Source organism: Phialemonium atrogriseum (assembly GCF_030411735.1).
Source record: "Phialemonium atrogriseum strain 8032-3 unplaced genomic scaffold QBC33scaffold_1, whole genome shotgun sequence".
Taxonomy (NCBI): domain Eukaryota; kingdom Fungi; phylum Ascomycota; class Sordariomycetes; order Cephalothecales; family Cephalothecaceae; genus Phialemonium; species Phialemonium atrogriseum.
In genome coordinates, this window is record NW_026848138.1 from 312,254 (window position 1) to 324,431 (window position 12,178).

The 12,178-nt window shown below is 56.1% G+C and overlaps 6 protein-coding genes across 6 annotated transcripts; 2 read left to right on the forward strand and 4 right to left on the reverse strand.

The window, feature by feature from the left end:
* Positions 1-34: 34 nt before the first annotated feature.
* On the reverse strand, positions 35-1,724 carry QBC33DRAFT_1761 (XPA protein C-terminus-domain-containing protein). Its single transcript, XM_060422395.1, has 3 exons — positions 1,461-1,724; positions 707-1,385; positions 35-632 (listed from the first exon to the last, which is right to left on the reverse strand). The coding sequence occupies exons 1-3, from the start codon at positions 1,554-1,556 to the stop codon at positions 202-204; spliced, it is 1,206 nt and encodes a 401-aa protein (XP_060288404.1). The 5' UTR covers positions 1,557-1,724; the 3' UTR covers positions 35-201.
* Positions 1,725-2,192: 468 nt separating this feature from the next.
* Positions 2,193-3,283, reverse strand: QBC33DRAFT_1763 (phosphate transporter). Its single transcript, XM_060422398.1, has 3 exons — positions 3,058-3,283; positions 2,818-2,978; positions 2,193-2,700 (listed from the first exon to the last, which is right to left on the reverse strand). Exons 1-3 carry the CDS (start codon positions 3,078-3,080, stop codon positions 2,306-2,308), a joined length of 579 nt encoding a protein of 192 aa, XP_060288405.1. The 5' UTR covers positions 3,081-3,283; the 3' UTR covers positions 2,193-2,305.
* Positions 3,284-3,360: 77 nt separating this feature from the next.
* Positions 3,361-5,128, forward strand: QBC33DRAFT_520505 (uncharacterized protein). Its single transcript, XM_060426382.1, has one exon. The coding sequence runs from the start codon at positions 3,818-3,820 to the stop codon at positions 4,640-4,642; it is 825 nt and encodes a 274-aa protein (XP_060288406.1). The 5' UTR covers positions 3,361-3,817; the 3' UTR covers positions 4,643-5,128.
* Positions 4,846-6,818, reverse strand: QBC33DRAFT_1805 (uncharacterized protein). The gene is made up of 3 exons (XM_060422436.1): positions 6,358-6,818; positions 5,853-6,297; positions 4,846-5,773 (listed from the first exon to the last, which is right to left on the reverse strand). The coding sequence occupies exons 1-3, from the start codon at positions 6,608-6,610 to the stop codon at positions 5,083-5,085; spliced, it is 1,389 nt and encodes a 462-aa protein (XP_060288407.1). The 5' UTR covers positions 6,611-6,818; the 3' UTR covers positions 4,846-5,082.
* Positions 6,819-7,624: 806 nt separating this feature from the next.
* On the forward strand, positions 7,625-10,697 carry QBC33DRAFT_1844 (uncharacterized protein). Its single transcript, XM_060422475.1, has 6 exons — positions 7,625-9,073; positions 9,134-9,204; positions 9,310-9,390; positions 9,496-9,706; positions 9,770-10,460; positions 10,543-10,697. The coding sequence occupies exons 1-6, from the start codon at positions 7,775-7,777 to the stop codon at positions 10,644-10,646; spliced, it is 2,457 nt and encodes an 818-aa protein (XP_060288408.1). The 5' UTR covers positions 7,625-7,774; the 3' UTR covers positions 10,647-10,697.
* Positions 10,698-10,748: 51 nt separating this feature from the next.
* Positions 10,749-12,175, reverse strand: QBC33DRAFT_564681 (uncharacterized protein; the record flags this gene model as incomplete). Its single annotated transcript, XM_060430404.1, has 1 exon — positions 10,749-12,175. The coding sequence occupies exon 1, from the start codon at positions 12,042-12,044 to the stop codon at positions 10,749-10,751; it is 1,296 nt and encodes a 431-aa protein (XP_060288409.1). The 5' UTR covers positions 12,045-12,175.
* Between the last annotated feature and the right edge of the window lie 3 nt (positions 12,176-12,178).

The following is a 12,178-nucleotide window of genomic DNA, read 5'->3' on the forward strand; positions in this document are numbered from 1 at the left end:
GAGGTTGCAAGGCATCGACGCTTGGGCCATTTCTCCGAGGGTTCTCAGCAATCTCAGGGGCTGTAGATGACAGGGGTCCCAACAAAGTCCGTCCTCTACGTAGGTACTTAGCTAGGTACCTCTGGAAATCCAGGATGGCATTTCCACAATGGCTTCCATGCATTCCGCAGCATAACTACACTACATCGGACAGACTCAACGCTAGAATTCCAGCTCCTCAACCTCCATCCCACAACTCAAGCAAGTCTTCACCGTCATCCCTTCCTCGTTCTCCACCGTCCGACCCCAGTCATGGACATGCTTACCCCCCCCACCTATTGCATCCCCAAACTTTGTAGCTCGGGCCGCCCCCCGAGACCCGCCGCCGCCTCCCGCATTCCGCCTGTATGACTCTGTCCTCGTCTTCCGCTTCAAATCGAGGAGCTTCTCCTTGAACTTTGCCTCTTTCCGCCGCTTCTTGTCCGCCTCCCGCCGTTCGAACTCGGCGTCCAGTGCTTCGGTGGACCCCCATTTGTGCTTGAGCGCGTATTCCTCCACCTGGTAGCGTAGAAACAGCATCATGTCGTGCCAGTGCGACTTGTGCGGGTTCGGCCGCGAGAGGTGCGGCAGCAGCTCGGCGTCTTTGAGTTCGGCTGTTTGCAAGTATTGTTAGCACCATCGTAGGCTATGATAGGTAGTAAATAGAGTGATGGAGCGAGCGACTCACGGTCCGTCAAGAGGTAATCCTCCTTGCACTCCGTCTTGGTGAGGAGGCTATACTTCTCCGGAAACTTCTCCTTGCACCGCCCACACACGCAGCACCCAAAAACCTCCTCCCACACCCAGTCGATCTCCAGGCCCCCGCACTCGCGGCACTTCTTCCTCGTCTCCTCGTCCGCCAGCACGCTCAGCCCGGGCTCAAAGGGCCCGGCCTTCTGCCTCCGCAGCTTCCGCAGCAGCTGCATCCTCTCCCACTCGGCCGCCGTCATGTGGTCGGGCTTCCACTCCGTCACCGGCGCCGCCGCCCCCTGCCCGTCCCCCCCGGCCGCCATCGACTTATTCCACGGGTCGTCCTCGGCGCTGAGGAACCCGCCCTTGGTGTCCGTCATGGCGCTGAAGTTGTAGTCGACGTACTTTGCGAAGCTGGGCGCCGGCCGCAGCTGTTGCTGCTCGCCCGCGTCTGGGGCGCTGGCATCGCGCTTGCTGGCCAACCTCGTCGTCGGCCTCGTCGCGGCCGAGTCGTCCTCGCGCGCCCGCTTGCGCCCCGCCGGCCCGGTCAGCTGGATGTCGTCCGTGGCGACTAGGCCGGAAGACGTCCTGGGCTGCGGGCGGGGGCCGTTGCCGGATGCGCGCTGGTCGGCTTCGCGTTGGTCGCGGAGGGCTTTGGAGCGTAGTCGGGATTCTTCCTTTGGTGGGTGGGCGGCAACGTCAGCAGCTGGGTAGACTTCGTCGTATTATGCACGTTGGTCAAGGCAACTTACTATGCGACGGGTGGTTTCTGGTGAATGAGCGGGCCTCGAAGCTTCAGTGCCTGCAGCCGAGGCGGCAGGCTGCTGAGGAGCCGCTGCGCTCTCCATCGTATATGATGTTGTGTTGGCAAGAGAGAACAGAAGGATAGAACCAAGACAGCGAGATGAGTCTCTCGGATTTCTAGAAAAGTTGATGCGGCTCGGCTTGGCTTGAAGATGTTTCGGGAATTTGAGGTTTAAGGCTGAAGAGGCGGCCGATGACCACTCTAGTGAATGGTGGGGTTGATTGGTTTCATGTAGGTGCCTATGCGTACCTAGTCAACCACCACTGAAGATTGTCTCAGCCTGGCCGAAAAGGCGTATATTGCCACATGCTAGTGTATCTGTACTAGGTGGGCACATCCTTGCGGACATTAATGGTAACTGCCCGGTATACAACTCCCGTAGCCTTTTTCAGGGGAATAACCTGGAAACACAGTATTCTGGGTCTACTGTCGTTTAGCAGCCTCACTCAGTGCCTCAGGGTACACGCAAGCAGAAGAACATGGCACGTGGAGAAGGAGATACAAGCGGGAAACGTAGAAGAAGCCATCCAGAGGCGAATGCATCCATTAGTCGGAGCCTCAATCCTGCCATTGCGCATAGGCTACTAAAACAGCGAATTGGTACACAAGCCATGGAGGCAGATTCGTCCTTTCCCAAGCAACCCCAGACACCCGAAAGGGTAGCGCCAGCCAGGTCCCGCCGTTCTATAATCACAGACGAAATCGCGACTATGACCGGGAATATGGATGTAAAGAAACAGGCCGATTCCAAATCAGCGAAATCCCCGCCCAATGCTCAGCCAGCCGGCCCCTTTACTCCTCCTTGGCGCCGCCGCGACCGGCCCGCTCGGCAGCCTCGACGGCCTTCTTGTCGCTCTGGGCAGCGCCGCCCTGGAGGCCGCTCATCAGGCCGGAAGCCGCCTTGAAGGGGCGCTTGAGTTCACCAGCCGCGGGCTTGCCGAAGAGGTGGATTTTGGTCAGGTTGGCCTCGAAGGCGCCCTTGAGCGGGATGATGCTCTGGATCAGCAGCGGGTTGGTGTACTTGAAGTAGATGTGCATGACGCCCATCATGGCGACGCCCATCATCTGCGACCGCATCATGCTCTTCAGCTGCGCCAGATCGTACGCGTGGATGGTCGTCGTGACGAGCTTGCCCTCCTCAGAGGAGCCCATTGCTGCGGGTTCGACGTATTTCAGGATTGTCAAGTCTGCGTTCGGGAGGGTTTGTCAGCGGCGTTTTTCATAATACGGCGGGTTCAACTCGGCGCGCCCAGAGGTCTACAGGTAGTCCGTCGGCACTGGGATTATTTGGAGGATGCGCATACCCTTCTTCTTGTTGATGATAGACCGGATGTAGAGGTAAATGCCCAGGATGATCAGGTTGCTGAGCGCGTAACCCGCCCGGCACATATTGAGGACATCCGGATCAGTGAAGGGAATTCTCTTCGAGACCTGCATCATCCCGAGGATGATGATGAGGTTCGTGCTGTTCACGAGTCACAAATTAGCCTTGGAGCCTTGGGGGGGATGCGCTGGGAGCGAGTGGTTCGGCTGCGCGCCCTTACATCTGGGGGTTGAGGCCGGCCATTTTGAATGAGTGTTATTCTTGAACACAATGCAAGCTTTGCGCGACAAAGCTGTCTGTCGAGGTCGGTAACGGCAGGATTGAGGCGGGAGAAAGGAAACGCGGTTGGAATCTGGCGCTGAAAGATTTAATGTCGCTCTTGCTGGCAAATTCGGTGGTAGAGAGTTTCCACTTACCCCCGGTCGTGGTGTTTTTCCGGTGTAGTGGGCCCGCGCAGGAGGCGGAGAAGTTAAAGGACACGTTCACGCGGGAGCCTGTCAAAAATTCTCACCTTCCCAATTGATTTAGGGACAGATGATGCCATGTGATTGGGCTTGGCGCCCAGTCCAAGTGAAGACTGGGGATTTCCTCTCTTCTCGCCATTCAAGCCCGCAATTACGTGCCTTCACCATTTATCTATCTTCCAGTGCAGTCTCCTGGCTTGCTATTCAATGTTTGTATTTCACCATTGTTCAAAAAGCATTATTAGAACCATGCAGGAGCAATAGGCCCAAACTGCTTTCTCATAATGAAGTTGTGTTTGGCAGCAAGTTTGGCCTCGCTGTTTCTGCCCTCAACAAGTGAATAAGGGAACGATGGGGGACTATTAAAGATGGTATCTCTCAGTGATACCTGCGAATGTTATCTTCATTTGCCTGCAGGGTAGGATATAAGGCCAGTGCCTGTGTCTCACCTCGATCCCGCTCAGAGGCTCAGCTACCAACAACAATCAAGCAATAACGCCCCGAGACGAAGAAATAATGCCGGGCCGTGTGCTCACCCAGTTCTTCTTTCCCTCCTCGTCGGGGTCTCGTAGAAGCAAGGCCAAGAGCTCCTCCCGATCGCGACCGCCGTCGATCAACATCTCCAAGAACTCGGGAGGCAATATCTATCCATGGATCTGGATGAACACCCCTGCGACCTGCGCCTCTTGCTCTTGTACCAAGCGCCACGAAGAGTGGAAGGATGAGTCCACCGCCAGGCCGTCTCGAAGCGAGCGTCGCCAGCGTCTGATATCAATGTCTCCCCCGCCGCCAAACACTTGGAGCCCATTGCCGCCGGGCCCAGCGTCTCCCCATCCGCCATCGCCGCCATGCATTGCCCCATATCCTCGATGGTGCGACCATCAGCCCGCCCGAGCAGGCCATCAAGCCGCCCACCACAAACCCCCTCACCACGATGACACTAGTACTGTGGATCGCTTCCTCCGCTTCTCCGATCACTGGAGCGACGTCGAACAGGCGCCGAGTTGCTTCATTCCGCGACCGCATGGTGCCGCCTCGCGGGCTGCTTGTCCCAGACATCACGCGCCCCCGCCCGACGACGCGGATGACCGGGTCCTCCACTTTTCCGTGGTCGACAGCACCGCGGGGCGAGAATTGGCGGATATCGGGGTGGGCCAGTACATCATTACATGCGCTGCAGGTAATATCCTAAATGTGCTCTCCGGCCTTGCACCCGAGGGGTCTGGTCGGTATCTCGGCGTAACATGCCGCACTCCGCAAGGGGTGGAACACGGCGGGCTGGACCTCCTCGATAGAGCCGTTCCCTTTGGGTGGAAGTTCAAAGTCATCATCGAGGACTGACTGTTGGATGTATCTCGCTTTGATTAGCCAAATAGCGTCGAGCTCATGGACCCCGTTCTTGCAGAGGAATCCAGGGGCAGGTGTGGATGTCGGTTTCAGCTGACTAGCGTGGATTACTGCACACCTACCTAGGTACCTACCTACTTCAATAGTCACCATCGACACATTTTCTGACCAAGTCTGTATTAGTCGTAGAACCTGGGCAGCTTGCCGCTTTAATGGTGAGACGCAGTGAGCACCACCTGAGCTGAGTTAAGGATGCAACTTGTTTCCACCCCTGGTTACAGTTGCTATAAGAAACAAATTTGACTAACATCTAACATTGCACACCCCCCACCTTGGGTCCAGCTTGGATATTGCCTGTATTTGATGAACTTGTACCTATTATATCAAACTATCCAACCACATCCGCATACATAGTTTGGCAATACCAAAACAGATCAACCGGTTGTTGTGTCGGGTGAAGTTGACCATGTCACACCTGTCACCATCCAGTCCTGGTCGTATCCAACCACAAGCCTAGGCTCCTCATTCCCCAAAAAGATGCTCATTGTACCCCCTCCTTCAAAGCTGTCCCATCGGAACAGGGACCTGCCCCTCACGGGGGAATAAGTTGTTGGGCCGTCGCCGAACTCTGCGGTCGGTTGTCCGGCTCTGTAATATATATACCTCAAGTTGTCCGGACGGACGCCACCGTCGGTGAAGAATGCCTTCAGGTTGGGGACTCCCGTGTTGTATGTGTCCCGTTCGGTGCCGGTGATGACAACGTAGATATCGTCGCAGGTGCCAGCACCGCCGAGATATATCTTAGTATCACGGGTTTCCACGAGATCTTCGATACGCTGGACAATGAACCTCTCGGTCTGCTGCGGGTCGGCCAAGGGGCACTTATTCCCATTGTACTGCGATAGGTGCCCGACAAACAGCTTCCCACCGCCGAACATGACGAAAACCGTGCAGCCGTAATACTCCGCCGTAGCGAACATGTTCGACAAGCCCATTGCGAAGTCAAATACCTTGATATCGTTCTGCTTCACAAAATTCGTATCAATATTATTCTTCACGTTAAGCCAGGCCCGGTTGAGATCGCCGGAATCCCGGCGAGAGAGTGCATGTTTCTCTTCGGTGACGCTTTTACCACCAGTTAGTAACCACCGGGTCTATCAAGCAAAATGGAACTGGCTTGGACGGAGCCCGTCTGTTCACTTACTTTCTTGGCTTCAACTGCACAACACTGTCATGGGCGGCGGACGAGACTGCAAGATTGCGTTCGGTGCACGGCTCCTGGCTCGTGGCAACAACCGTAACAGTTTGCGTGACAAGATCCGATTTCGTGTGGGTGTGCCATACAGTCGAGAGCAGTGGTGCGGCAGACGATAGTGGATGCCCATGAGATGCCTGTGCGGCGGTGGATGACGATGCAGGGGGAGATGAAGAGCAGGACTGTGATGCACCGGCACCACAGGCGCTCGCCTGCAGGGAAATGGCAATGCAGTCACGCTTGCCAGCCTCCGGCTTCACGAATATCCCGTACTCCCAACCTCCCACAGGACACGCATAGAAGTTGGCCGACCCCTGCAGCCGAAGGGCGTTGGAGGCATCGATGCTGAACTCCCCACTAGGTGGCGTCTTCTTTCCACAGCGCAGTTCAGGGCCTGACGTGTAAGATAAGCAACCCTACGTCTCAACCAGAATCAGAAGGAGGGAGTACTGACTTGTTCCAAAACAGCCGAAGTGCTGTGAGTCGGTGATACGGTTCGATCCATCAATATAAAACGTTGCAGCGTCCGCGGAGCAATTCAGTCGGAGCCGCCCGTCTGACAGTTGGGCTGCGGGACGAGAAAAGGGCCCCGAACTTGAGATGGTGAACTCGCATCCGTTGTGGCCCCCGGTACGAGTGAAGGAGCGTGCAAAGCAGATGTCAGGAAGCAGGGCAGTTGCCCAGACCACTGCCTGAAGGAACCGCATGACGAAGGGAGCAGATGGGTATCTGGTTGCTACTTGTGGGGCAAGGTGACTGACTCTAAGAACGATTCAACGACCGTGAGGGGGAGGTGGGAGTCAAAATAGGGGAAGCTCCTAAGTCAAAGTTTACTTTGGCTAGGCGTCGGTAATATAGCCTGGCTCTCTGGAGACAGAATCCTGACCCCTACCACGGACTCACCCGCGGGGAGGCAGTGTTCGGGTGGGCGCGCTGCCGGCAGCATTGTTGGGGAGAGGTGGTGTAGAGCAAGTGGACTCGGCGACCAACTGCCTGAAGGTGTGATGTGACGTTGGTAACATGCAAATGATCCTTCGTGTTGAAGTTCGGTTCAGATCAGGCTTTCCCTTATCCTCCAAGCCATTTCTGTCGCCGGTCGGACATTCTCTTCCCCATGTCGGCCAATGAACCCGAAGATCCAACAACCTGTTGGTTGTTTTTTTTCTTCGTCGAAGGTGCCATTGCATATGCTTCGTCTTCGAGATGGTTCGATTTTAGGCGACATGATCGAAAATAGTATAAGCACGACGGTGTGGGAGCAGAGACTAGATGGTCGCCGTGGCTGTGTCGCGGCCGTCGTTGTAGGCGCCCAGGCGCTTAGGCGCATGCCTCGTGCCGCAGAGCTGCCGATTGGGAGGCTCTGCCGCGATTGGTTGACTGAGGCTGATCTTGCTTCTAGCCGCCTAACGTCCCTTTTCAGCTATCGTGTTGGCTGGGTTATCGCCTCATGGTTGCATCGGGATGACCCTATTTTGCGCTGAGGTTGTGCTAGCAAAACGCGACGCCACACAGAACCAAACATCAGAACCAACACCACGACCCATGGCATGCAAAGAGCAATAATTAGAACGGTATTATCACTTCATCTACCAATGATGAGCAAATATCAAGACGGAGGAGGCGGCAATAGGGCCGATTTTCATGCAGTATCGAGTCACAGGCAGGCCAACACCGCGATTCCTGCCAGCCAAATATAACTTAGCTAGAGACATAAGAGGCCCGGGGGGGGGGGGGGCTATTAGATCCGGGACATATCAATAGATGCTGAGTTGAAATGCGGATCACGTCTCTCCAGTCCCCCTTCAAAATATTGGCCCTTCTCGTCTCCATCAGGGCCATCACTTATCCAAGTCATCCGCAAGTTATCTACTATGTTGCTCTCACCGAGGACCCTACTGCTCTGGCTGAGTGCCATGTTCGTTGTTCTTACCGAACAGAGTGGAGGGACTCAGGTCATCACCTTGCAAATGACCATGACCACCCATGGTACCCACACTCAGTATATCACATCAACCGTCGTCCAGACCTGCACCAACACCCAAGGTCGCCCCTCTACAATCCTGTCCAGCCAAACCCAAGGCCATGGCTCGACTGTCAACGAAACTTCCCCTGCTGGACGTGGAACTGAGACACAACGAACAGGGCCCACTGCGTCTGGGTTACACAGCACCGAACGCGGAACGGAGACCTCGGGGAAGACGTCAACTACGAAGTCAGTGGTAGGGGCATCCACCACTTTGCCGAACACTGCCAGCACCGCAGACACTGTATCTGGGAACGACGGTACGGCAACAGATACCAGCACAGTAGTCGGAGGAGTAAGTAAGACGGTATCATTTCCAATTGACTCTTCTTCTACGACTGTCACTACCCGAGGAGAGACGTCCAACTTGCTTCCCCCGGCTTCAACGACGTCTTCTGGAGGCGCGACATCCATTCCCACGTCTGGGGCCCAGCGTACCGCCGTCCCATCGGGAAATCCCTCGTCCGACAGCAGTCGGACTGTCCAGTTCTCATCTACGCTTAGCTCGACAACATCTGTCACATCGGAAGATAGTTCAGCACCGGCGCCGAGCTCCAGTGAGGCTGCCGGCGGGGACAGCTCCACAATCCCCTCAACTGTACCCTCGTTGACGACTCTGGCCACCAATGGGCAAACCTTGACCGTACCAGCTTCCCCCCGAAGCTCTGCTACGACGGACGCAAACAGCTTGTCTGTCATATCCAGTTCAGGAATTATTATTATTGGAACGGACACCTTCAGTGTGCCACTTGGCCCCGACCCAGTGACTCTGACTACGGACGGGCACACGTTCACCTTTCCGCCCGCACCAACTACCTCACTATCGTCCCCGTTGGCACCAGCGACCTCACTGTCGTTCCCGTCGGCGCCCCCAACCTCACTGTCCTTTCCTTCAGCACCTTCAGCACCTTCAACCTCACTATCTTTCCCTTCGGCATCATCGATTTCACTCTCATTTCCGACCGCTCCTCCTCCTGTCCCGACCGACACGACACAATCGTCTTCATCAACTACAGGGGGAGCGGCTTTGGTGACATACACAACTTGGCCGCCAGATGCTGTCATCATACCCGTCACAACATCAGTCTCTAACCCGAAGAAAGAGGGTGGCAGGAGTGTTACTCCGTGCAAGCTGTGGTTCTTCTGGGTAAGTCACGGCCAAACCGCTGATATATATGTAATTCGCAGCCGCTGATGAGCTTTGTAGATTTGCATCCTGACAGACGACATCAAGATCGGCGGTTGGGAATGGTCCTTGCCCCCGGGCGTCTACCCACCGTATGAAGCCCTAACCCCCTCACACCCCCCTGACATATCTTTCCCTACTCTGCTTTCATCTCTCCCTGTCCGCCTGATTCTCGACGCCAACACTTAATTTCATAGGGGACCGATACCACTGCCGGTCATCAAGCTTCCGCCGGGGGTTGAGATCCACGGGTCTCTCCCACCGTGGCCGAGGATCACGTAAGTTTGAGTCCCTTCTCCGAGACGGCTTGGCGGATGCCTCTATGCCCCTTCCGGGGACCTCTCACAGAGGTCATGGCTCATGGTTTGGCTGCTATATATTAGTGTCGGCAACGACGGCATCCCTACATACTCGTCCGAGCCGGATCAGTGCGTAACCAAGACAGCATCACTTTGTGTAACGACCACCTCAATAGGGGCGTCAACAACACAAGTCGCCTCGGCCTGCGAACCGATCCGAGGCTGCGACGTGGAGGATTCAGCCACGACAACGGCAACATCGTCTGGCTGCTCTACCTCCACAGTTACGGATTTCGTATGTCACCCGCGCTCACTGTGCATCGACGTTTCGACAGTACGCTGACTTGAAGTGCCACAGATCGTGTCGTGCAACTCAGGCTCGTCCACCTGCACGACAATCAGCTCAGTCGTTACATCAGGCTGCAGCGCCACTCCGACCACAAGCACAACAATCGGTGCCTGCCCTGTCGTGCCCACCAAGTTCGTCGAAATCAGAGAGGTCACCTCGGAACCGACCGAGTCCCCGAGTGCCGCCCCGACCGCCCCGACCGCGCCGGAGTCATCAGCCCCGCCGACTGCGCCGCCGACGACTGCGCCACCGATGCCGACCCTCAGCCCGACCTCCGTGTCAGGCAGCGAGTGCGCCTCCAGCACGACCGAGGTGCAATGCGTAGGCGCCGGAGGGGGCTGCCTAACGCAGACTAAATGCACCACATGGACGGCAACCCCTGCGCCCCTAGCCGTGAACAAGAAATTCTGTTACCCCGAGTCCCGGTGGCCGGGCCACCTTCCCATAAGCGACGAGCAGCAGCAGCGGTACAGCGACGAGGCGTGCGACTGGTTCGACGGCGTGACGCTGAGAGAGGGGACGGCCGGCGTCAAGTCGTATACCAATCGCACGGCGGATGGGCCGCCGTACTGGTTCATGGTCGGCTGGCTCGAGGGGTGTACCTTGGAGGGTGGTTTCACGGATCAGACGTTGGATCAGCCGATCCCTAGCCTGAGTGAGGTGACTTGCCGGTCGATCATGCGGGATGACTACAAGGGCTGTAAGTTGACTCCTTTCTCGATGTTGCTAGGTGGGATAGTATTGTTGTCGTTCACAGGCTGACACGTTTCCTTTCTACCTAGGTAATAATGGCGGTGTTGGTGGGTACACAGTGGCTGGATGCATATTCTACGTGTTTAATATTTGTGATTACTTTACGGATTTTGATTGCACCGGGTTATCATAGTTGCGGCTCGGGCAAGCGGAGGCAAGCAAATACAAGGGGTTTCCAAGGCTGAGCTATTGAATCGCGGGTTCTCCTGGTTGCTTGGTTTGCGCCCCAAGACGATCAATACATGAGATTCTCGCTCACCACCCGACCTACTTGATCCCCCGTATATTCCCTCATATCCGGCCACTCGGGAGTTGGCGGCCCGTTACTACGTTGCAACATATAATTCGAGTCCTCGCCGAGAGCCTTCAGGGCTAGCTGCATCCCCTCCCGTGGTCCTCTGTACCGGACGCCCCGCACGCGTGTCCTGTTACGAAGGTGCCCGAGCGCGAATTCGAAAGTCCCGCCACACTTCCTGAGCGTTTCCTGCCTCGTGCGGAGCGGGCAGAAGCACACAGGCCTAGCTCCGGGGGTCCTTGGCCCTGGTGGGGCGCTAACCTTCCATGTCGTGACGCATTCGAGGCGTGGGAACTCTTGTCGCCCTATATACTCAAAGAAATCGCTCCAATCGCCCCGTTCTATGCACACATTTGCTATGTGAAGGGACTTGAGGCTGTCTTTGAAGCGGAGGATCGCGTCGCCAAGTGTAGTGACCGAGACGTCTATCATACGACCAAGCCTCAGGTGGGTGACGGGTGCGACGGTTGGCGCTTGGGCTAGTCCAAGGAAGACGTGGCTGGCGGACTCTGAGATATTGAATTTCAAGAAGAGCGTCCTCAGCCTTGTTGCTGCCAGGATCAACTCTAGCACTCCCTCAGCAGCCGCATCCCCTATCTCCCAGCAAATACTGAGATGCTCCAGAGAAGACGACCACGACGCCCGAAAGGTATCAAAATTAATTGTGGAGGGCGACAGCTGCTTATCGTCTATGGATGAATAGCTGTATTCAAAGTTGATGCAGACTGACCGAACCTGCAGCGGCCTGTGCTCAAGAGCGACCACAGATAGGAAAAGGTCCAGGGCATCTGCGGGGGCAAGTCCAGGGTCTGGTCCTGGCTCTCCACGATGAACACATCTACTGTCGTCGACTTCGAGGGTCGTGCAGTTGGCAAAACCGGAGATGGCGTCGTGGAACTCTTTGACTGTCCCGGAGGTGAGGTCGAGGGAGCCAGACTCAAGGTGCGGCCAATCGTGTCCTAGGCCCAGAGGCCTAAGCCGGAGATCCTTTTCCTGCTCGGCAGTGCGTAGCTTGCGGACGAAGAGCCGAATTTTTTCGTGTTGAGCAATCTCTTTCAGCCTGCGGAAGCTCCGGGGTGATAAGTCTGTCTCCACCGTCCCAAACCAGGCTGTCGCAAACGTCGCCTGTGTAGCTTCATTCAAGTATCGACAGGCTAGCCGCAAGGCAAAGAGGTCTTGCCTGTCGAGGAAGTCGGTGATGTTCTCGACAAGCTCCACACTCAGTAAGTCAAGCATGAGGAAGCTGGTAGCTTTGGAGACGGGTTGAATGATCTCTGAGTCTGAAATCTGGAGGTTCTTGTCCTAGCATTGAATACTTCAAAAGGGGGAAATGGAACAACATCGCGGGGTTGAACCAGCCCCGCGTTCCA

Bases quoted from the DNA above. Each gene is read 5' to 3' on its own strand.
- QBC33DRAFT_1805 (XM_060422436.1), bottom strand. From the start codon at position 6,610: ATGCGGTTCCTTCAGGCAGTGGTCTGGGCAACTGCCCTGCTTCCTGAC. The intron at 6,298-6,357 runs GTCAGTACTCCC...CTTACACGTCAG, and splicing joins CTTCGGCTGTTTTGGAACAA to GCCCTGAACTGCGCTGTGGA. The intron at 5,774-5,852 runs GTAAGTGAACAG...TGGTGGTAAAAG, and splicing joins GTGCAGTTGAAGCCAAGAAA to CGTCACCGAAGAGAAACATG.
- QBC33DRAFT_1844 (XM_060422475.1), top strand. From the start codon at position 7,775: ATGTTGCTCTCACCGAGGACCCTACTGCTCTGGCTGAGTGCCATGTTC. The intron at 9,391-9,495 runs GTAAGTTTGAGT...GCTATATATTAG, and splicing joins CCACCGTGGCCGAGGATCAC to TGTCGGCAACGACGGCATCC. The intron at 10,461-10,542 runs GTAAGTTGACTC...CTTTCTACCTAG, and splicing joins GCGGGATGACTACAAGGGCT to GTAATAATGGCGGTGTTGGT.
- QBC33DRAFT_520505 (XM_060426382.1), top strand. From the start codon at position 3,818: ATGCCGGGCCGTGTGCTCACCCAGTTCTTCTTTCCCTCCTCGTCGGGG.
- QBC33DRAFT_1761 (XM_060422395.1), bottom strand. From the start codon at position 1,556: ATGGAGAGCGCAGCGGCTCCTCAGCAGCCTGCCGCCTCGGCTGCAGGC. The intron at 1,386-1,460 runs GTAAGTTGCCTT...CACCCACCAAAG, and splicing joins CAGAAACCACCCGTCGCATA to GAAGAATCCCGACTACGCTC. The intron at 633-706 runs GTGAGTCGCTCG...ACTTGCAAACAG, and splicing joins GGATTACCTCTTGACGGACC to CCGAACTCAAAGACGCCGAG.
- QBC33DRAFT_1763 (XM_060422398.1), bottom strand. From the start codon at position 3,080: ATGGCCGGCCTCAACCCCCAGAT. The intron at 2,979-3,057 runs GTAAGGGCGCGC...ACTCGTGAACAG, and splicing joins GCCGGCCTCAACCCCCAGAT to CACGAACCTCATCATCATCC. The intron at 2,701-2,817 runs GTATGCGCATCC...TCCCGAACGCAG, and splicing joins TATCATCAACAAGAAGAAGG to ACTTGACAATCCTGAAATAC.